Source organism: Biomphalaria glabrata, chromosome 1, assembly GCF_947242115.1.
Source record: "Biomphalaria glabrata chromosome 1, xgBioGlab47.1, whole genome shotgun sequence".
NCBI classification, from domain to species: Eukaryota; Metazoa; Mollusca; class Gastropoda; family Planorbidae; genus Biomphalaria; species Biomphalaria glabrata.
Genome location: NC_074711.1, coordinates 88,627,813 through 88,649,898, shown reverse-complemented (window position 1 = coordinate 88,649,898; position 22,086 = coordinate 88,627,813). Strand labels below are relative to the sequence as shown.

Here is a 22,086-nt window from a genome sequence, read left to right as displayed (position 1 = left end):
GGGTCATTTTGGAGCTCTGCCATGCGCGGGCCATTTTGGAGCTCTGCCATGCGCGGGGCCATTTTGGAGCACTGCCATGCGTTGGGGCCATTTTGGAGCACTGCCATGCGCGGGGCCATTTTGGAGCAATACCATGCGCGAGGCCATTTTTGGAGCAATCAGTCAAATCGGCCTGACGACGGCTTTGCCTTTGAGAATACAATGGATCTGACTCAAGATGTCCAATTAATGATCTTGAATAGAGTAACTCATATTGTGTACAAGTTGGTTGTTATGTAAGCCCCGATTGGTGAGTATACTTGTAGGAAATATTCATGGAATGTAACTCTGATAGAAAAAAAAATGGTTACGCAGCCCTTAATCTACTCATTAACTACTATCATGATTTATTGACGATGTTGTTTATCTCCCCTGTTTTAAATGCTAAGATTTGTGTGTCTGTGATGCAGGTGTGAGAGTGACGTGATATTTCTTGAGAGAGAGAGAGAGAGAGAGAGAGAAAGAGAGTGAGAGAAGAGAGAGAGAAAGAAAGAGAGAGAGAGAGAGATGGGGAAAAAGAGTTGTGCGGTAACATAATTGTTTAACTGCTGATATACAGTTAACTGCTGATATACAGATGATCATATATATATCAGTCGCTGGTTCCAAAAAATTAGACAATATCAACTTTTATCGCTGCCATTAATCAGCATGTTCCAGATGCTCGGCTGCTATATTTACAATAATAATAAGGCTTGTCTTCGAGTCCGAAGATCAGTGAGGAATGCAGTATTTCCGGTGGCTGCGCAGCCCCAACTGTGACCTACATATTTTGCCACAACCAGGGAAAGCATAACCATTGTCCGCAGGTGGTCGATTTAGATTTTCATTTCGCCGTCTGCGTCTGTCCTCGGCAGTGAATTGTCTTTAGGTCTCAAACGTGTATCCCGCGGCCTTTGTGAGTGACCTCCATCTGTCTCGTTCTGAGTCCGCATATGCAAGCAGGTGCTCTCTTCTATGTCAGCTAAGGCAAGTTGGCCCCTAAGTTGGTCTTTGAAGCGTTTCCGTGGGGCGCCTCTGTTACGTAAACCACCTTTCAGCTCAGCAAAAAAGACTGCCTTTGGCATACGTTCGTCCCCCATACGGGATACGTGCCCTACCCAGTGCTGCTATATTTATATATGTCTGTAAAGTCGGGGTCATTGAGGTCACGGTGAAGCGGACACTTTTTAAAACCAGGACAGTGTTGCCAACTGTAAGATAAAAATTAGAAGAAAAAAAATTTAAAGAAAGTTGCTGTGGGGGCCCCTTTCTTGTGGAGGTCCCTGTGCAGAAGCCCCGCATGCCCTCTATTGAATCCGGCCCTTCTCTTAACTAAAAGTTGTAGGCGTAATATGTCTTAATATAATAAAAGTTCAAATTGCTTGAATAACTTCCTTGTGAACAATACTAAATAGAACTTTATTTATAGTATAGACAAAGTCAAGTTAATATGAGATCAAATAAGTGTAGTAGACTTTAATAATAATATTTTTGAACAAAATCAATCTCACTACAATAATATATAGCAGCACTGGGCAGGGCACGTATCCAGTATGGGGGACGAACGTATGCCTAAGGCAGTCTTTTTTTGGTGAGCTAAAAGATGGCCGACGTAACGGATGGCTGCCTGGTCGTGCGGTTTGCACGTTGGACTGTCGTTCGGACTTATCGATGGTCCCGGGTTCAAACCCTGCCCGCTCCCATCCCCCGCCGTCCTGCGGGAGGTTTGGACTAGGAAGTAATTATCTTCAACTCTGAAGGAACATCCGAAATAAGTAAAACAAACAAACAACAACAAACATAATACAACCTTACAGTCTCACGTTCTGGAGTCGTCTGTTCTAAGACCAAATGACGACAACGCCACCTATGTTGCATCATTCACAACGAATCGCTAACCTCTTACCACCGTCGCCATAGAAACACACACACACACACACACACACTCCATAACAGAGCTGTCCATGAGAGAAAATGAAAGACATGAATGCAATGGACCTCATTCACCAATCGTAAACAAACAACATTTAGCCACGTGATAATATTGATAAAACAATGGAAAAAAAAACGTATCACGTGACAGCCTTTAATGCTTGCTTAATTTGTATAGAAGAGATAGAGAATCACGTGGCAAAAATGTTGTTTGTTGACGATTGGTGAATGAGGTCCATTCAAGGTTGTATCACTATCTTTGATAATGTCGATCCACGTGTCTAGGGAAGACTTGACTGCTGGTAAGGTCTTCAGAAAATCACAAACCCCCCATTCGAGCAGTTGGGTGAGAAAAACATTTATAAGAAAGCTAAAAGATTTTAGAAATCAAAAATAACCCTTGAGGTCAGGATTTTGTGATTTTACCATCACAGATGACAGAGTAAGACAAACAGACATAGAAACTCTTTTGTCCCCCCTGGTAATCAAATCAGTAACTAAAAATAAACTGTAATCAAATTATTAGACATTATAGGCTATCTGATAATAACATTTAAAAATGTAAACTATGAGTGATTTTAGTGTGAATCTATATTTTGATTTTCCAAAGTTATGTTTTGTTTGGTGTAATGCACAAATTTCCATATGGATAATAAAGATTATTATTATTGTGAAGACTGTCATTGAGATCATAATAACTGACCTGTCAACCATCTCAGCATCTGGTTTCCACGTGAGACTTACCCGTGTTTCATTAGTGCCTTGTCCTTTGTCATGGCAGCCGTATCAAGAGAGACAACCCTAGAAAATGTTATTTTTGCCTACGCTCTTGAAAGACACGAGTTATCTCCTGTAGATCTTTCTATATGAGAGTTCCAATCAACTTGCTTATTTTCGGTGAGCTATTTGCCATAAGCTTTTGTTTTTTAAATAATCTTAAGGAATGATCATTAGAACTTCAACTAGCACTACTAAGAATTCCAAGATTTTATAACTATATAAACTAGTGCATAAATTTAGACAAGATTTTATAACTATATAAACTAGTGCATAAATTTAGACAATGTTAGCTGTGTACATTTTAGTTTATGTGTGGGCATGTTATGGCCTTAGTTATGATTTGTCCATCAGTTGGACCTCACCCTTCACTTTAAAATATTTTTTTTTTCAAATATTTGTCTTGCATTTAGATAATTAAACACATTACAGGAAGTGATACATTTAATGATTATGCTGGATTTTTAATTCTGTAATTATTTTCAGTAAAAAAAAAATATGTTTCTGGTTACAAAAATAAATAAATAAAACTTACAAAATGGACTCATCTCATGATTCAGACTTTAAAGTTTATTCATTTTTTTTTTCTGCAATCATTTTTTACATAATTAAAAAAAAAAACATTAGTATAACAAACAGATGATATATATCCGAATGTATTAAATAGATATTATGAAAGTCCTATTTGAAGTGGCCACGGGGTGGGAGGGGGTATTATCTAGCAAACTAAAGCGCAGTTTTCTCAACACAGACACAAGAACACAGGCATGAAAATGTCAGACCCACGCAGACTTTCAACTGATTCAATGTGTTTTGCATATAGAGCTGGAGATCAAAGGGCCAATCGGAGGCTCTGACATCTCATTCACTTTCACATGAATACACTCGGCAAACACAGAGGAGAAGAATTGAACTTTCATCAGAGACTTGAACAGAAAAAAAAAGAAATTGCAGCGCTTCTAAAATATGTACAATGATCTTAAATGTTGCCCCCAAACAAATGACCGAATCAAGCAATTTGTCAGCAAATGAAATCGCCTAACACAAAATGTACAATATAAGGTTTGGGCAAGGCTCTATACAAATTCACTCGTAGTGTAACTTTATGGCATTTGATTATCTTCTTGCCAGGCAGCAAAACAACAATCTAGGACAAACTTGTGTGTGAAGGATGCATGTAAACACAGAGAACAAAATAACTTTTGGGATAAGTCCACCTGCCCAGCGAATGACTCCACAGATCTCTCTCGCACAAAGTTCCAGATACAAAATAAATTAGGAACATCCACTCTACTCATACCTTTCCACAAAAAAAAAAAAAAAGATAAAAAAAAAAAAGGAAGAAAAAAAAATAAATTTAAAAACTTAAAATTTGTAATATCAAGTAATGAAATGAACCAAAGGTGTATAGTACAGGACAAAAGAGAGGTCAAGTGCCTGGGTTAGTTTTTATTTCCATACATGTACAAGTCTTGGCCAGTCATGACTGACCAGTGGTACATCTGGTAAGCAGTAGCTCGGGATGACCATCAGCTACTATCCTGTGTACATCTATCTCGGAAAAACAAAATGGCATCATCATCGAGTCGCCAGCTAAGATGGAGAATGCCCTTTCCACGCACACATACAACAAAGATTTATTCTAATTTGATGTCAGACCATTGTGACCTAGGCTTCCAGGTACTCCCACTGATCCTTCTCGTAGCCTTCATGGACATGATCTAATAGAACATTTCTACGACTTTCACAATATCTGAAACAAAACGCAAACACATTACAAGGCTGTAATAAAAGACTTTAAATAGGCAAGTAGCTGACAACTATAGACCTAACAGAAACTCATCAAATAATCTGAAAGTAAATAATAATTGAAAAGGGGGGCACTCAAGTATTATCAGCATGTAAGAACCAGCTATCAGCGAAATGATCAAGGTAAGCCAAGTCATTACTTTGGACAGAATCAACTCAGAAGACAGTGGCTTAGCTAGGAATTTGCCATTATTTGGGGGCCCTGGGAGCTTGACCTCTTTGGGGGGCCCCTACATTTTGAGTAATATTTAATGTAAAAAAAAAAAAAACATTTGGGGGATTTTCAAATCTCTCCCCCTCCCTCCTTCCATCCTAGCTATGCCTCTGCCAGAAGACTTATCAGGGGTAGCCAGCTCCTGGCTCTGGCCATAGGTAGCAAACAAAGTGAGGCCTTAGCTGTTCAGTGTCTTATCTAGTGTAGTATAGTAGCAGTGAGTTCAGTATCATTGGACATGGCTAACTTAATGTTGATTGGTGACACAGTGCCAATGATAGAATGTCTGGTGGTGGGACAGAGATGTTATCACTGCTCTAGCTTACACACAGCTAATGTGTTCAGTTAAACACAGTTGTTGTTTTTCTTTTCTACAAATAAAATTAAACAGAAATCAGCTGCCATGTTTAACCCAATAGCTCCTATTTCCCGTTCAAAAAACCCCCTTCAAAGTCCTAAGCAAGCAGGGATAACTCCGTATTTAAAAAATCCTAAAAAAATATGTATTTTGCAAAAAAATAATCTAATTGAAGATCTAATACAAATAAACAAACAAATAACTTTAAAAAATAGAACTATATGTCTAGTTTTAAAATATATATACGTTTAATACAACTAGAATGTAAAAAACTTCAAAAATAGTCATTTTCCCACGTGGGGGCTTATACACTGGGGCAATGGGCCTGTTCGTTTGAAAAATTATTTAAAAAATAAAAACCTTTCTGATTTTATTAAAAATAGAATCGGTAATCTCCAAAATTATTTGTAATCACGCTTGCAACGAGACTAGAAGAAATCTTGTTTTTAAAAAGTTTAAATCAAGTATATTGAATAGGGGGTTTTAGAAACGTTCTACAATGGTTTAGGACAAAAACGGGAATACGTTTCCAACTGCAGAAGGAGCTAATGGGTTAAATAGAAGAGTTGAATGACACTTGCTGTCACATCAAAGGTTTATTGATTCTCTAATGATTGATGTTACAGGTCATTCTAATCTTTTGTAACAGAAATCTGTAAAAAGAAATCTTCGGAAAAGGAAAGAATCTTAACTATTAATAAAAATGTAAAAGGACTAAGGACACTTTAATGTAGAGGACTAAAAATTCCAGTTCATTAAAAATGGTCATTAATGTTATTACTATTCCTCTTATCAGCTTGCAAAACCTGGACTAAAATTTCGAAAACAACTCTATTGTTTTATGTATATCTTAGGGGAAAAAATTAACAACTAGGTAAGTGGCCACACATGGAAAATTCTGGTTTGATCATTAAAATTTTTCAAAACGAATCATCTGAAAATTTAATTTGCTCTGGAGACCTAGATGATCTGTATCTTGAATACACGTCAGTGGAAATTCCCCACATCAAATTGGTTTGAAGATCTAGCAAGAAGTAGGACAAGTTACCTGTATTTATCCTGAACTTTTTGTTTAATATCATGGAGCACTTCTGAAGAAATCTCTCTCTCTAAATACTCTGAAAGCTGTTCAGTTGCATTTTCTAGATCTTTCTGGTTATCCTGAAGAGACAGCAAATAGAGATTGTTTTGTCTGTAAAATTGTGTACTTTGTTCTTATTTGCTTTTGTAATTTGAAAAGGGGAACAAAGATATGACATCTAGCCGTGAAGAAACTTTGTATTAAGATTCAAGTGGTGATTATCAAATATAAAAACTAGTGCAGCATTGTTTATCATGAGCTGAGTGTTTCAAAAGTCCAGGAGAAATTGGACAACAAATCCAGTCAAAATGATAAGAGTTAAGGGAGGTCACAGCTCAACACAATCATTATCTTTGTACACTTGAACCAGGCCAATTAATTAAAATAACTTTCTTTACTCCTTAGTTTGAAAGACATTAAGTCAACATGACGTAAGATTTTATCTACATTGTGTCCCTTATGCATCATTTTACTTTTTAATGGATGTCAGCTAGATCTGCTGACATCCTAAATACACCCAGATTAATACTGATGCCAGCTAGATGTGCTAACATCCTAAATACACCCAGATTAATACTGATGTCAAACAGATCTGCTGACATCCTAAATACACCCAGATTAATACTGATGCCAGCTAGATCTGCTGACATACTAAATACACCCAGATTAATACTGATGCCAGCTAGATGTGCTAACATCCTAAATACACCCAGATTAATACTGATGTCAAACAGATCTGCTGACATCCTAAATACACCCAGATTAATACTGATGCTAGCTAGATCTGCTGACATCCTAAATACACCCAGATTAATACTGATGCTAGCTAGATCTGCTGACATCCTAAATACACCCAGATTAATACTGATGCCAGCTAGATCTGCTGACATCCTAAATACACCCAGATTAATACTGATGCCAGCTACATCTGCTGACATCCTAAATACACCCAGATTAATACTGATGCCAGCTACATCTGCTGACATCCTAAATACACCCAGATTAATACTGATGCCAGCTACATCTGCTGACATCCTAAATACACCTGGATTAATACTGATGCCAGCTAGATCTGCTGACATACTAAATACACCCAGATTAATACTGATGCCAGCTAGATGTGCTAACATCCTAAATACACCCAGATTAATACTGATGTCAAACAGATCTGCTGACATCCTAAATACACCCAGATTAATACTGATGCTAGCTAGATCTGCTGACATCCTAAATACACCCAGATTAATACTGATGCTAGCTAGATCTGCTGACATCCTAAATACACCCAGATTAATACTGATGCCAGCTAGATCTGCTGACATCCTAAATACACCTGGATTAATACTGATTTCAAACAGATCTGCTGACATCCTAAATATACCCAGATTAATACTGATGCCAGCTACATCTGCTGACATCCTAAATACACCCAGATTAATACTGATGCCAGCTACATCTGCTGACATCCTAAATACACCTGGATTAATACTGATTTCAAACAGATCTGCTGACATCCTAAATACACCCAGATTAATACTGATGCCAGCTAGATCTGCTAACATCCTAAATACACCCTGATTAATACTGATGCCAGCTAGATCTGCTAACATACTAAATACACCCAGATTAATACTGATGCTAGCTAGATCTGCTGACATCCTAAATACACCCAGATTAATACTGATGCCAGCTAGATCTGACATCCTAAATACACCCAGATTAATACTGATGCTAGCTAGATCTGCTGACATCCTAAATACACCCAGATAAATACTGATGCCAGCTAGATCTTCTGACATCCTAAATACACCCAGATTAATACTGATGTCAGCTAGATCTGCTGACATGTGCTATCTAGTAACACCTGGATTAATACTGATGCCAGCTAGATCAAGTGGTGTGAGCTACTTAGTAATACTACGAACTGATACAATCAATGGTTTTACTGAAGTGTAACTAAGTTGTCATTTAATTTTTCTCACGTGCTACTACCAACTTACTTCAAATATAATGGATTGGTTGTTCTTTTTGAGATAAAAGGCAAAAACGTAAGTATACATTAGGGTTTGCCTACATAGACACAAGACATCCACGGCTTTCTTGAGGAACTGGACTTCTATCCATGACATGTTGTGTTGCTGCATCTCCTCCATTTTAGACTTGATGGATTGGTACAACTGAAACACACAACAAATAAATGGACTAGATGATTGGTACAACTGAAACACACAACAAATAAATGGACTAGATGATTGGTACAACTGAAACAACAAATAAATGGACTAGATGATTGGTACAACTGAAACACACAACAAATAAATGGACGACACTATACGATTGGTACAACTGAAACACACAACAAATAAATGGACTAGATGATTGGTACAACTGAAACACACAACAAATAAATGGACTATACTATATGATTGGTACAACTGAAACACACAACAAATAAATGGACTATATGATTGGTACAACTGAAACACACAACAAATAAATGGACTAGATGATTGGTACAACTGAAACACACAACAAATAAATGGACTAGATGATTGGTACAACTGAAACACACAACAAATAAATGGACTATACTATATGATTGGTACAACTGAAACACACAACAAATAAATGGACTATATGATTGGTACAACTGAAACAGACAACAAATAAAAGGATGATACTAAATGATTATATTGTTCATATTTTTTATGTTCTTTTTCTGACATGTTTTTATTAAATAACTTTTCTTTCTGTTTGCAGATTTAAGTTGATATTAAACCAGCAAGATCTATTTATTTCTTTGATAACTGTTTCACTGTATTAAGTTTTCCATTGTTTAGTTTTTAGATGAGCTATAATGCTTTTTATAGAGATCATCAAATGGTTGCTTTGTCTTTTTTTCCTTGAAACAAATGGACATTTCTACAGCCTTAAGTATATTAGATTTTGGTTTAAGTTATTGAAAAGACTCGACAGTACAAAATAAAAAGTCATAGTTTACTAATCCAGGTCTTGTCTTGTCTATTACAGACGTTACTTCAAAAAAAAAAAAAAAAAAAAAAAAAAAATTACGACCTACGCATTTCATGTGTCAATCTGGTCATGCATAGTAATAAATGACTTAAACTCTGCTAAGTTCTTGGTTTATCTGGCTGATTCAGGCAACCCATTCTATTTTACTAATGGCACTAGGGAAGAAGGAGCACTTGTAAGAGTTTGTTCTAGCATATGGAATAAAAAAGAAACAACTCTATATTTGTGTCTTTCTGAGTATTTCATGGTTTAGTGTTTTATGTGTTACAGCTACTTTACTTTAATTCTTCTTTCCTGAAGTGTCTCTAAGTTTAGTGATTTTACTAATGGTGTTACTCTAATCAAATTGGAATATTCGTTTGTAATAAATCTCGCTGCTCTATTTTGCATTTGTTCTAGTTTCTTAATGTTTTCTAAAGTTGAGGGATCCCAAACAAAGGAAGCATATTCTAATATTGGCTTAACTTAAGTTAAATAGCATTATAGTTATATGTTCTTGTTCGATTTGTAAAAATTTATTTAAAAAATAACAACAATGTTTTGATTGATTTATTAATAATTTCATCAATATGGGGATTCCATGATAATGTTTCATGCAGTTTACACCTAGATATTTTGAGTTTTTAGTTAGTGTGACTGGTTTACCATGAAAAAAGTAAGTAGTTTTTATTTGCTTTAGTTTTTTTGTTACTCTTAATAACTGGTTCTATATACTATGCAATCATCTGCAAATAATCTGAGTTTGTTTCGCTTCTGAACTAATGCAATTTGGTAGATTATTTATGTAAATTAGAAACAGTAGTGGGCCTAGGACTGTTCCTTGAGGTACAACTGAATTGACTATTATTGGTGTTGATTTGGAACCATTTATTATACAGCTCGTTCTTTTCTTATTAGAAAATCCTGAATCCATTGATGTAAGTAAAGAAATGGTTAAAAATGTTTGAAAGCTTTTGTTTAGTCTTGGAAGATTTGTAAAGAGTGGATCTAGCTAAAACAGTCTAAATCATATGAACAGTTCTTATGTAAGCTGAGAAAGGCATTTACCATGTGCTCAAACTTGAGACTCTGCATGTGATTCATATATCTGTTACAGTAGAATAAATACCGTTGGAGTGCAGCTCGGGATCGCTGAAGAGAACAAAAAGTAAAATGTGACGTACGTTCTAATGCTGGTTATACAATTCAGCAAAACCCTAGTACAGAAGAGAATAAAATGAAGTACCAATGCCAAAGCAAGGTACATTTGGGCCCGGGTTAAAAAAGATAATGTGCCCACCCATTTTTTTTTCCAAAGATATTGGAGGTTCAGAATGCAAAAAAAAAAAACCATCAAAATAAAGTCATCCTGAATGAATTAATAGTAATAGTGTCATTACTCTTTACAATTTATAGTGTCATTACTCTTTACAAGTAATAGTGATAGTGCCATGATGCTCAACATTTGTACATCATCTTAAAATTACTAATGACTTTCTTTCAATGGCTTCTGTGGACCCCATGTCACAGCCTCATTTGAGACTCACTGTGACATGAAGTGTTTTGTAGTCAATTGATTATCTCATGCCTTTTGCACGAAAAAAGCAAACATTCTGAGAGTTGATCACATGGTCAGAAATTAGTAGACGCCATGGATATAGAAGAAGATAGACGTATCTTGTTTTTTATGTCAAGAAGCATTGCTAGCTATGTATTTGTTCTATTGGATTATATTATCAACTTATGTGAAGTATTGCGTTTGATTCTTGATGGCTGGATTTGCCATTATATTGTGTATCTTATTTATATCTACTAAATGTATCATCTGCTGAGTCAGACTTGGATCAGTGAGTTCTAATATTTCTTGTGCCGTACTAGTTAGAGAAGACCTACGGGACAACAAGGGAACACAACAGTTCAGTGAAGGAAGGCATCTTTAATGACTACACAGTAGACACTTTAATACTCATAATCAAATGTTAGGGAGTAAGAAGTGACACCGCATGAAAACTTCTTCAATCCATACTTGCTACATCAATGTAACACTAATTTGCGTTTGAATAAGGATTTAGGTAGATCAACTACATTCAATCAAAACAGAGTATTATCAATGTCAAGAATTCTGTAATTTAAAAGAAAACTAGCTGCATAAATTTTAAGTTAAAATTAAGATTATTAGTATGATAAAGTTTAATTAAGATTATTAGTATGATAAGTTTAACAGTAACTCTACACATTTACGAGCAGAATCTAATGAGTCACAAGCCATTACCTCCTGACTGTCTCTCGCTTTTTTAGCATCATCTTCGTTGTACCTATTACAATTATACCTGGGGGGAAAAAAACAATATTTCATTTACTTGAGTATGGCCAATCAATACAATGCTATTGAAAAAAAAAAAATGAGTTGCTAAATCAAAGTTTTAATTTGTTTTGAGACTATCTGTACAAAGTAGGTTGTTGATAAATCAAAGATATCTTTCTTTTAAAGTGTCAATAAATTAATCTGTTTAAGCTACACAAATAATAATTTACCAAGAGGATCCATGAGGTTCCCAAGGCCCAAGGCAAACCCAGCAAAAGTCTGCTTTGCAGTTCTGATTTTTACAAACCATGTGGTTGCAGCCGCCGTCTTTTTCTATCGTGACGTGACATTTTGGGCACTCCTGTGGATATTTTTTTTCATTAATGTAAGGATAAATATTATAACTGTTGAGTTAACAATAGTTAATTAGGGCTTTCAATTGCACATTTTTGATGCAAATGGGTATTATAGATTTGTTTAGATTTAAAGGCACAGTAGCGATAGCCGAAACTGTTGAAAACCTAGATTTGCAAACTCTTTGAAAGTGGCCCTTTTTGAAGCACTGATTGCATGTGGCTTCCCTTGCAAGGCATTTAGAGCGGGGATGCTTAGCCCTGCCGCAAAAGTAACACTTGTGTTCATAGTAATTCAGTGTATTAAATTGTTATGAACATAAAGATAAGAGAGTCGAAAACCATGTCTGTATAGTATGGCTTTAATACACTGAATGACTACACAACACACATTTCGTGAACACATTCTTACGGACGAGTTACAAGCACATGTAAACATAAGAACGATAACCGATACAGAATATAATTAATATAATTTTCATAACATACATTAATAACTTAGTACAACTATCAGTTGAATTAGACAACATTAAAAGAAAGTTGATCCCTTGAGAGTTTAGTTAAACCAAGGTACACTATAATTGATAGTAGCTTGATAGCTGGCAATGGCAAAAAAGCATATATATGAAACATTAACCAACATAAGACAGGCTAGAACCAGTAATGAAAACAACGATGGAATTCTTCTGAAAGAGTAGGTTAAGTTTAGAAGATGGACAAAATATTGCAAAAATCTGTTTAACTTCGAGATAATTCCCTACTACAGCCTAATCAATAAAAAAACACCTTGGAACAACAGAGACATTGGCGATAGATCCCAACTACAGCAATAAGAAGGAAGCAATAAGATAACTTAAAGGTCATCTGTAATTGATTAATTGCTGAGAATTGACACAATCTTTAATTACTCCACTGCCCAAGAAAGGAAACTAGAGACAATGCCAACAGTAAAGATCAGTCATCCGCTTCAGAGCAGGCAGAAGCACTGTTAAACAAATATTTAACATCAGACTGTTTAATGAAAAATGCTGTCAACACCAAAAGAAACTGGTACACAACTTCATTGACTTCAAAAAAGCTTTTGACCAGGTTTGGAATGATGGCATGTGACAAGGTTTGGAATGATGGCATGTGACAAGGTTTGGAATGATGGCATGTGACAAGGTTTGGAATGATGGCATGTGACAAGGTTTGGAATGATGGCATGTGACAAGGTGTGGAATGATGGCATGTGACAAGGTTTGGAATGATGGCATGTGTCAAGGTTTGGAATGATGGCATGTGTCAAGGTTTGGAATGATGGCATGTGACAAGGTGTGGAATGATGGCATGTGACAAGGTTTGGAATGATGGCTTTTGACCAGGTTTGGAATGATGGCTTTTGACCAGGTTTGGAATGATGGCATGTGACAAGGTTTGGAATGATGGCATGTGTCAAGGTTTGGAATGATGGCATGTGACAAGGTGTGGAATGATGGCATGTGACAAGGTTTGGAATGATGGCACGTGACAAGGTTTGGAATGATGGCATGTGACAAGGTTTGGAATGATGGTATGTGACAAGGTTTGGAATGATGGTATGTGACAAGGTTTGGAATGATGGCATGTGACAAGGTTTGGAATGATGGCATGTGACAAGGTTTGGAATGATGGCACATGACAACTGATGAGGGAGTTCAACATAAATAAATACATGGTAGTGATGTTATCAAAACCCTAGACCAAAATGTAAATAGCTCAGTACTTCTTAACAACCGAATTGGTGAGTTTAGGGCACCCATAGAAGTGCGGCAAGGACGCATTCTCTCTCTCTCGCTCCAGCTCTTTTTAACATATTTCTGGAGCCTACTATTATGGAAACTAAAAGAATCTACACCTAGCAAGACTGTAAAAGGGCGACCTATTTCCAAACTCAGGTTTGCAGATAATATAGACCTCATTGAGGTAAATGCAGACAAGATTTGACTTCAAAACTACAGTTAGAGCAGTTGCCATGGCAATCAGGGCTGAAAAAAGCGAAATACTAATTTGTGGTGGAAATAGTACATGATGTTGCACAGTTGAGTGGGCAAATATTAGCAGAAGTTGACTCATTTAAATACCTAGGGTCAAACATAACAAGAGGAAGAGGATCAAATACTCAAAAACAAGTTGCATCTGGCAAGCTTGTTAACCCAAGTCAAGAAAGGGGTAGGGATAGGTAGGTTTTGATCATTAAAACGTCAGGGAGTCCTTGAACTCAAACTTTATAAACAAATGCACTAGTCAACAGAAAAAATATTCCAAACAAAATTTGATAAAAGGACAAAAACAACACGATCATTAAGAAAAGTCATTTTGAGATAATATAAAGAAAAATGAGGCTCAATATCTGGGTGTTTTATGTTTTAGTGGTGATTAGTTATTGGTCATTGATCACATTTAATTGTGTACTATAGATAGCTCTTTCTCAATTAAGCCACTTTAATACTTAGTATGATTTATAAAAGTGATTTATGTTTCATGTAGATTTAATCGCTGGGTTGCTCATTTCGTTTGATTGAGTTTTGAAAATATTAAACTCTAATTGAATTAACTTCAACACTGCATTTCTTTACTGTTTTACTAAATCTGTACCTCTGAAAATGCAGATGTTATATTACTAAATTATAAACACAACTTTCAAATAAGCCAAGTCGAGGCTGACCTTTGTGTTAGCTGCTATCCAATTGGAGGTCTCACTATCATCATCACACTTCTTAATCCACTGTTTAAGCCATTTACAACGCACAGGATCATGCCAGTTTTCCCCGCACGAAAAACTGCGGATAAACAAAATGTATTCTAATTACAGTCAAATCATAGGACATTAAATTATAATAATCTGCTTTATAATAATCTTTTTTGCTACTTTGCTTTGTGATTGAAGTCTTACCAAAAGGTATGGCCACACACACAGGTCACCGGTTTTGCATCATGGTGAGCCACCTTAACTGCATGACCACAGTCTGGGGCTGGACACCACCTCAATAACCTGTTGCACTGAAACAAGAGTTCATGACAACACTGTATAAAATGGAGGCTCGTGAAACTAAGCCAGTACGCTAATGCTGGTTATTTTAGTAGAATTTTGTTTGTGCAGGCAAAGGTTAACGGTAACACATTTTCAGACCTTATTACCTATGGAGGCAGATGATGTAAAGACCATTTGTTTCTATGGCCAACAGTTAAAAAGGGCATCATGCAGCTAACACAACGACCAACTACCTTCACTTCCCCTAATGTATGTCAGTTACCCATTAAAGTTGTCTAGACTCAGGGGCAATCTAAAAAATTTTTAAATTCAAAATCCCACAGAGATTTGAACACAAGACCCCTTGATTCAAAGTCAAGCAATTTAACACTCAGCCACCATGCCCCCCTGTGTAGCTCATGATAAAAAAGCAACAAAATATTTTTTTTAAACAAAGGGGAAACTACTTAATAATACTTGCAAACACAAAAAAATCATGAAAAAAAAAATATATATATATATGTACCAAGTATCTATACAGAAACTAGTAGAGCTTATCAATTAACTTACTTCTACAAAACTATTTGTTATTATTTGTTGGTATTTCAATTTCACTTTTTGGTCTTTAATCATTTCCCTGAAAATGAAAACATTTTTTGAATAAATATCACTGTAGAAAATAATACAAAAAAAAAAGACTCTAATCTGACAAAAGTAATACTTGAGCTATCTGTGCTTATATGTTATTTCCTCATTACTTTTAATTTATTATCTCCTGTAATGCTAATAAGTGTTTAGAAAAGTGTGTACACATGGACACAAAAACACACACACTCACATGACACTTTTATCATCTACTAGAATATCACAGCCAAAGGCAGCACATGAAATTGTTTGTCCCATGCCCTCATCCATTATCTTTGAGGTGAGGTATTCTGCCCAACAGTGTGCACAGAAACGATGACCACACTCCAATCCTTTCATATCCTGAGGGTGAAACAAGTGAATAACATCTCTTTCATTTTGATTATGTTTACATCTTTATAAAAGACTTTGAAAGTTAAGATCCTTCATAAAAACAGAAGTAAAAAAATAAAATTTAAAAAATGTGATTTTTTTGTTATTCTCTATGTGACAAGTCAACACTCTCGCTGGCAAAAAGGAAGAATTCCTCAAAACTGTGAAGAGACGAAAGCTGAGCTGGTTTGGTCATACTGTAAGACATGACTCACTGTCAAAAAGTTATTCTTCAAGGTACAGTGGTGGGAGCATGAAGAAAGGGTTATCCAAAAGAAAAGCTGGCTGGATAACATAAAAGAATGGACCGGCCTCTCTCAATATCCTGCTTATAAAAGATGTGAAAAGTGGAGTGATTTGTGCAAACTGTCAACAGCACCCCTACGACTATAAGTCAAGGGACAGATGAGAGATGTAACAGAAAGTTTAGCCATTTTAATGGATTTAAACAGCAATTAAAGAATTTGTAACTGGAGAAATCTAAAAAATCTTTTTTTTTAAATATTGATTTGATGGATCCATTCAATTCTCTAAGATTTGCCTAAATTTACAAATTTTAGGTTTCAGGAGCTATTTCAGAAAGAATAAAAACAAACACTGAATGTATTAATACTTACTTCTAATGCCTTGGAAAAATAGCAAATTTCACAAAGAACATTGCCATCCTGAACACTACTACGCCCTGAGCGCTGAAATGAGAATTGAGGGCCATAATTAATACATTTGTTTTACACAATGAATGGATGAACTAAAAAAAAAATAATTTAAAGATTATTTGTACTTAATTAACAGTAGGTCAAAATTGATATAATTTCAAAGTATAAATTTTATTAATAACTCAAATTGACAACTCTGTAAAAAAGTTCAATAAAACAATAAATGTTTAAAAAAAAAAAAAATTACTCTGGTAACTTTTCCACTATCCCGTCGATGAGGGCTGACTACATGAGCTTCTGAAAAAAGTTTATCTTGATCACCATCATAATACCTAAAGAGAAAAAAAAACATGGGATAACATGCCAAAAATAAACAAAGAAATCACATGAAAAGTTACTACACCTGAGTTTTACTTCAACAAATATATATAATATTAAGTGCCTAGTCATAGCTTGCTGATAGATCCAATAACTTTTTTACATTTTTACTAACATGTTCAAAAAATATTATATATTATATATGTTAATTCTATGAAAACATAAAACAATTGTTTATCTAATTGTGTCTATAATATAAAACCTTTATCTCTAATAAATAAAGAAAAATGTTTGTTTTCAAAACTAATGTCCATACTATGATACTTTTATCTCTAAATAAATAGAAATAATGGTTTCAATTTACCTTTCCATTAGTTTTTCTTTATCCCATTTAAAATGGTTAAGAAGAATGCGGGTTATTGTAGCAGGGATCTGTGTGCAAAAAAAAAAAAAAAGTGACTAAACATTCTAATGAACCAAAAGTTTTCCAGCTTATGTTTTGAAAAAGTATCCTCAGAACCCGCTGACTTATAAACCAATTGTCAACACAAAAATATTTGTATTTTTGACAGCAATTAAGAAACTTTCTTCTGACCTACACATGAAATTGGGCTAGACTTACATGATGCTACCATATTCATCAATGGATTTGGTGTCGATTAGAGCCTTTGGTAACTAATCAGTTCAGGATCAAATCCTGGAGGCAATTGTTTTCTTTACATTTTCCAGACCTCTCAATAGTGCCAAGAGTAAAAAAGAATGTTAAAGGCAGTAGTACATCTTTCTTGGTCACATAAATAACATCTTTATGTTAATTATATATAATCAACCAAAGACAATCTGATGAATTTTAGCAGTACCCCTCACATCCAGGCTTACAAATAAGAGAATATTATTAATATTGTAAGTGTATCTAGATGTGTTTTTTTTTTAAACTAAGTCATTCATGGCAGAACATCTCATAATTACTATAGAAGTATGTCTTACCTTCTTATCTTATATCTTATAATTACAAAAGAAAGAAAAGATATATTTTGATGGAGTGGCTAGCTAGAAACTTTGTCCTATAAACTGTTTAAAATGCAAACTGTAAACAACGGAATGACAAAGCTATTACGTACTGAACGGTTATAGAAGCCAACAAAACAAAATAAATGTGAAAGCTAGCACACATTTACTGGAAGAGATCTAGTAACACTGTCATTATTTATTAATTTTATATAAAAACAAAACAGAATTTATCAGACACGAAATCTAGATCTGGAGATCAGTTTAAGTTTTACCCTAAATCTTGAGATCAGTTGATCTTATTGTATAGAATCTAACAGGAATAGAAACTATAGTGTATACTATTAATATCTAGATCTCTTTTTTGGTAGGGAAAAGATTTTTTTTTTTTGGAGATAGAGAATTTATATAATTTTGGATCCTTTCCAGATGTGGCTCTATCTTCTAGACTAGATTCTACACGTCTAGAATGAAGAATCTCTAGATCTAAGATCTAAAATAGGCTACAATTCCTAGCCTCAAACTGGCGTCTGGTTTAAAACAATTGTTAGGGTAGATGACTAGGCCAATAGGGAAGCAAAACAAGACTCCCAATGTGGTACCTAAGAACTTTGTTCATTGCATTGGTGGGGATTGCAAGAGAGCGCCATCAACCCTGTAATAACCAATGCACTGTTCCATGATGGACACTCACACTGCCGCTGTGGTACATCAAAGAAAAATGGAGTTTCCCTTATGGGCTCGGAATTAACCTCACCCCTAGTCCCAAGAGTCTTGAAAGCCACTGGATTTATATGCCTTGGTTGAATCTCTCCCAGACAGAACAATTAATATTATAACTATTATTTTGTAGAGTCCATGACTCTAACTCTTATTACAATTACAAATTTGGTAGAGTAAAGTGTGAAGTTCGATCAGACCCGATTTGTCGAGAAGTTCGAACAGTTCACTTTTTATTGCTAAAACTTTATTTGAATGTTAACCAAATTACTACTATAATGCTACTGCGCATGCACCTTTTTTCTTCACTTCCAACACATAATATATATACTATTTCCTTTTCCTTGTAAAGGCTAAGTTCATTGTGAGGTCAAACTCAGGAGGTGTGGAATTATTTATTTTTTTACTACCTGGTAGTGAAGGAAATGGGTCATGGGCTTAAGGCTATTTTTAAGTCTGATGCCTCATCAGCTTAAAGAGACTATTTGAAGTTGTGGAGGGTGGGAAATGGTGCAATGGATGGTTTTCTTGCGCTGGAGTAAAAAGAAAATGACTTTATAGTTAAAATTAAATATTAAAACATGTTTTTAGATACATTTTCTTTGATCTGTTTGAACCTTCCATCAACCCATTTGAGCTTACTACCTGGGGAAAAATCTGATCGAGGTAAAGAACGCTTGGCGATACCTACCCTACACCTCTTTGACCTCAGATTTAATTTTAACTAAGCCTAGTGATACATTAAATCCGATATATTTTTATAGAAAAAAGGACGAGGAATTCAGAGATACCATCAGTTTTTTTCCTAGGTCAGACCGTCACGGTGCTATAAAAGTCCAAACTTGAAAATTGCTGCCATCGGGTTTAATGCTTTCGAACTTCGCACTTTACTGTAGTTCTACATCTCCTTTTGTAATCCTAGCAAGACAAGATCTAGTCTAGAATCTTATCTTATAAATCTTGATCTAGATTTCTAGACTCTAGAACTAGAAATCTAGTCTTAGACTAGATCTAGACACTAGAATTGTAGAAGAAGGTGTGTTTAAAGTTAACATTCAAGGGGAGTAAACAACTCACCTGGACAACTGCATTTACTTCTTTAATACAGTCTACCATAAATTCAACTATTTGATCTGCGGTTAGCACTTCATATGAGAAGTCATCTTCATCTCTACGTTCATTTGTCGATGACTCTGGTGGTTCCATATCCATTGGCAGTTCGTCTTCGTCATCATTATCAGTTGGGCCATGCGAGCCGTCACTCTCTCCACCATCCATGAATCCATCGTCATTGTCCATCTTCCTTTACACTTACAGAAAAACAAAAGGCAGAAAATGCTGCACTAAAATCATCCAATTACGCGACAATGCTAGATAGTCGACATGTGTGCTCCTGTTTACTAAATCCGGCTGTAATTGTTTTCACAGTTAGTGTAGTCCACTAAAAATCAACACTTGCCACTTGCATATCGGACCAAAGGTTTACGTTAGTGACGTCACCTTCGGGAAATCCCGAGCTCAGGTAGCATGAAAAAAATATATGGAACCCTTAAATCTTCGAGACTTCGATAAACTATTCTATGTATTATTTCACTTTAAAATCCGCTCAACTAGTGAAAAGTATAGCGCCTTTCTCTCGAGTCCTTACACTGTCTTCGTAACAATACACAGCAATAGTTAACTCCGACGGAGATGACATCATCTTCGACACTAACGGAACTCTGGGATTTGTCGGCGGTATATCTTTTATATTTCTACATCAAAAGAATAAATTGCGGCACTTGCCTAAATAAAATAATTAATAAATCTACCAACTGAACTGTGATTGAAGAGATGAATGACTGTTAGAGTTATACTTAATATAGATTTTGATAGATGTGCTTACTAAGACAAGCCTTATTAATTAATTATTAATTCAAAATAAAATCGTATATTATATCGGGTAGTTCTAGATTTATTAATTATTAAGGAGAACTTTATCAGGTCAGTTAGTCAGTTTTTAATAAGGACGTTTAACCTAAACCAGTGATTCCCAAAGTGGTCTATATAGACCCCAAGGGGTCTACAAAGACTTCCAAGGGGTCTACGAAAGTTAAAAAGGAAATTGGGGGTCTATGAGATGTGCATGGGGGTCTACGATGAATAATCTTAATTCAGCATGTCGTGACTTAATTTGATGGTGAGCTTGCAAAAATAAACAGTTTTCAATGTGTTTAGTGATTGTATGCTATACATATTAACTGTTATATAATGGGTTTAAATTTGAATTTTGCTAATAAATTTATTTTTAAAAAAATTAATTCAACTTAAAATGTAGTTTTAAATTACCTTTTCACTCCTCATATCACTGGTTAGAAGTTATGTTACACAAAATGTGTAATTTGAAATTGATGAACTTTCAAAAATTCAATATAACTTAAGTAAGGGGTCTACGGAAAACCAGAAAATATGGCAAGGGGTCTACGAGACAAAAAAGTTTGGGAACCACTGACCTAAACTATAAGAAATGGGTGATGAGGGAAAGGGGGTCAGTTGCTCCTACTCTCACTACGTACGTTCCTTTCGGTACTGGCCATGTGGATATTCGAGCAATCTGTTCTGTGGCCTTGTGGGCCGTTGCGATGGCAGTAACTTCCGTATGTTGCAGCATAAACGATTTTATAATGATGGCAATATCTTCAATTTCGAAGAACATTAGTGCTGTGTTTTACAGGACTATATCAGAGCTGGCCTTATAGACATATAGTAAATGTAGGCAGCCGACTAGGGCCTCCGATTGGGGGGGGGGGCTTAAATATTTTTTAAAGAAAAGAATGAACTAAATATGTGCCCACTGCAGTGTTCTTGTTGGACACTAGGTATAAATTGCGTGGTTCCGCAAGGTTGTTATTGCCGATGGTAATGGATGTAAGCACTCCGATAACTATAAAATGCTTCCTATTGGCATGCGTCTCAAATAGCCTCTGACAACCAGTCCAACTCTTGGCCTAGATCTAGTAAATAATCGGACTAGTATCTGCTATTTTGTCTAGGGCCTATATCTCTCTCATACATTATGATGACCGCAGTATGATGACCACAGTTTCTTTTATGTCAAAAAATCCACTTGTGGAACAGGTACCGCTTAAAAGATACCATCTTACTTTAGCAGATTTCTAGGCTGTTTACTGATGTCCTAGAACTATTTACACAAGTTACAAGTTACAGTAGTCCCCTGCAAGACAGATAGTCTGACCGTTAATTAATGCATGCCAAATATTCTCTAGTAGACGATGCTTAACAGCAAATGTGAAAGGCTTACAATTAATGAAACAACTGGATCAAGTTCTTTTCCTCGGGGTGGTATAGTCCGTCAACGTTACAGTCTTTTATATGGGATACGTGGTCGAGAGGCTAAGAACGCTTGAACTTGGCTTGGCACCTATGAAGGGGGCTTGAGGTTCGACACCCGACTCGAGCAGAGTTGTGTTTACTGAGCGCCTGAAAAACTTCTAGATATCCCCTCCACCCCCA

The 22,086-nt window shown here is 35.6% G+C and overlaps 1 protein-coding gene across 2 annotated transcripts; it reads right to left on the bottom strand.

The window, feature by feature from the left end:
- Nucleotides 1–3,279: 3,279 nt before the first annotated feature.
- LOC106065026 (E3 ubiquitin-protein ligase arih1-like) lies at nt 3,280–20,310 on the bottom strand. 2 transcript variants are annotated; one of them, XM_056018420.1, is made up of 14 exons: nt 19,651–20,307; nt 17,210–17,277; nt 16,775–16,859; nt 16,489–16,560; nt 15,693–15,841; nt 15,425–15,491; nt 14,777–14,883; nt 14,549–14,663; nt 11,740–11,870; nt 11,477–11,534; nt 10,273–10,356; nt 8,193–8,369; nt 6,160–6,272; nt 3,280–4,483 (listed from the first exon to the last, which is right to left on the bottom strand). In XM_056018420.1, the coding sequence occupies exons 1-14, from the start codon at nt 19,870–19,872 to the stop codon at nt 4,399–4,401; spliced, it is 1,533 nt and encodes a 510-aa protein (XP_055874395.1). In that variant the 5' UTR covers nt 19,873–20,307; the 3' UTR covers nt 3,280–4,398. The 2 variants fall into 2 exon arrangements, with proteins under 2 accessions (XP_055874395.1, XP_055874396.1); XM_056018421.1 differs by lacking the exons at nt 3,280–4,483; nt 6,160–6,272; nt 8,193–8,369 and adding an exon at nt 8,591–8,842 and having other exon boundaries at nt 19,651–20,310.
- Between the last annotated feature and the right edge of the window lie 1,776 nt (nt 20,311–22,086).

What these genes read in the sequence shown, in the direction of transcription:
- LOC106065026 (XM_056018420.1), bottom strand. Translation starts at nt 19,872, where the DNA reads ATGGACAATGACGATGGATTCATGGATGGTGGAGAGAGTGACGGCTCG. An exon ending in AAGTAAATGCAGTTGTCCAG is followed by an intron (nt 17,278 to 19,650) that starts GTGAGTTGTTTA and finishes TTTTGCACACAG; the next exon opens with ATCCCTGCTACAATAACCCG. An exon ending in AAAGTTCAGGATAAATACAG is followed by an intron (nt 4,484 to 6,159) that starts GTAACTTGTCCT and finishes GTTTTGTTTCAG; the next exon opens with ATATTGTGAAAGTCGTAGAA.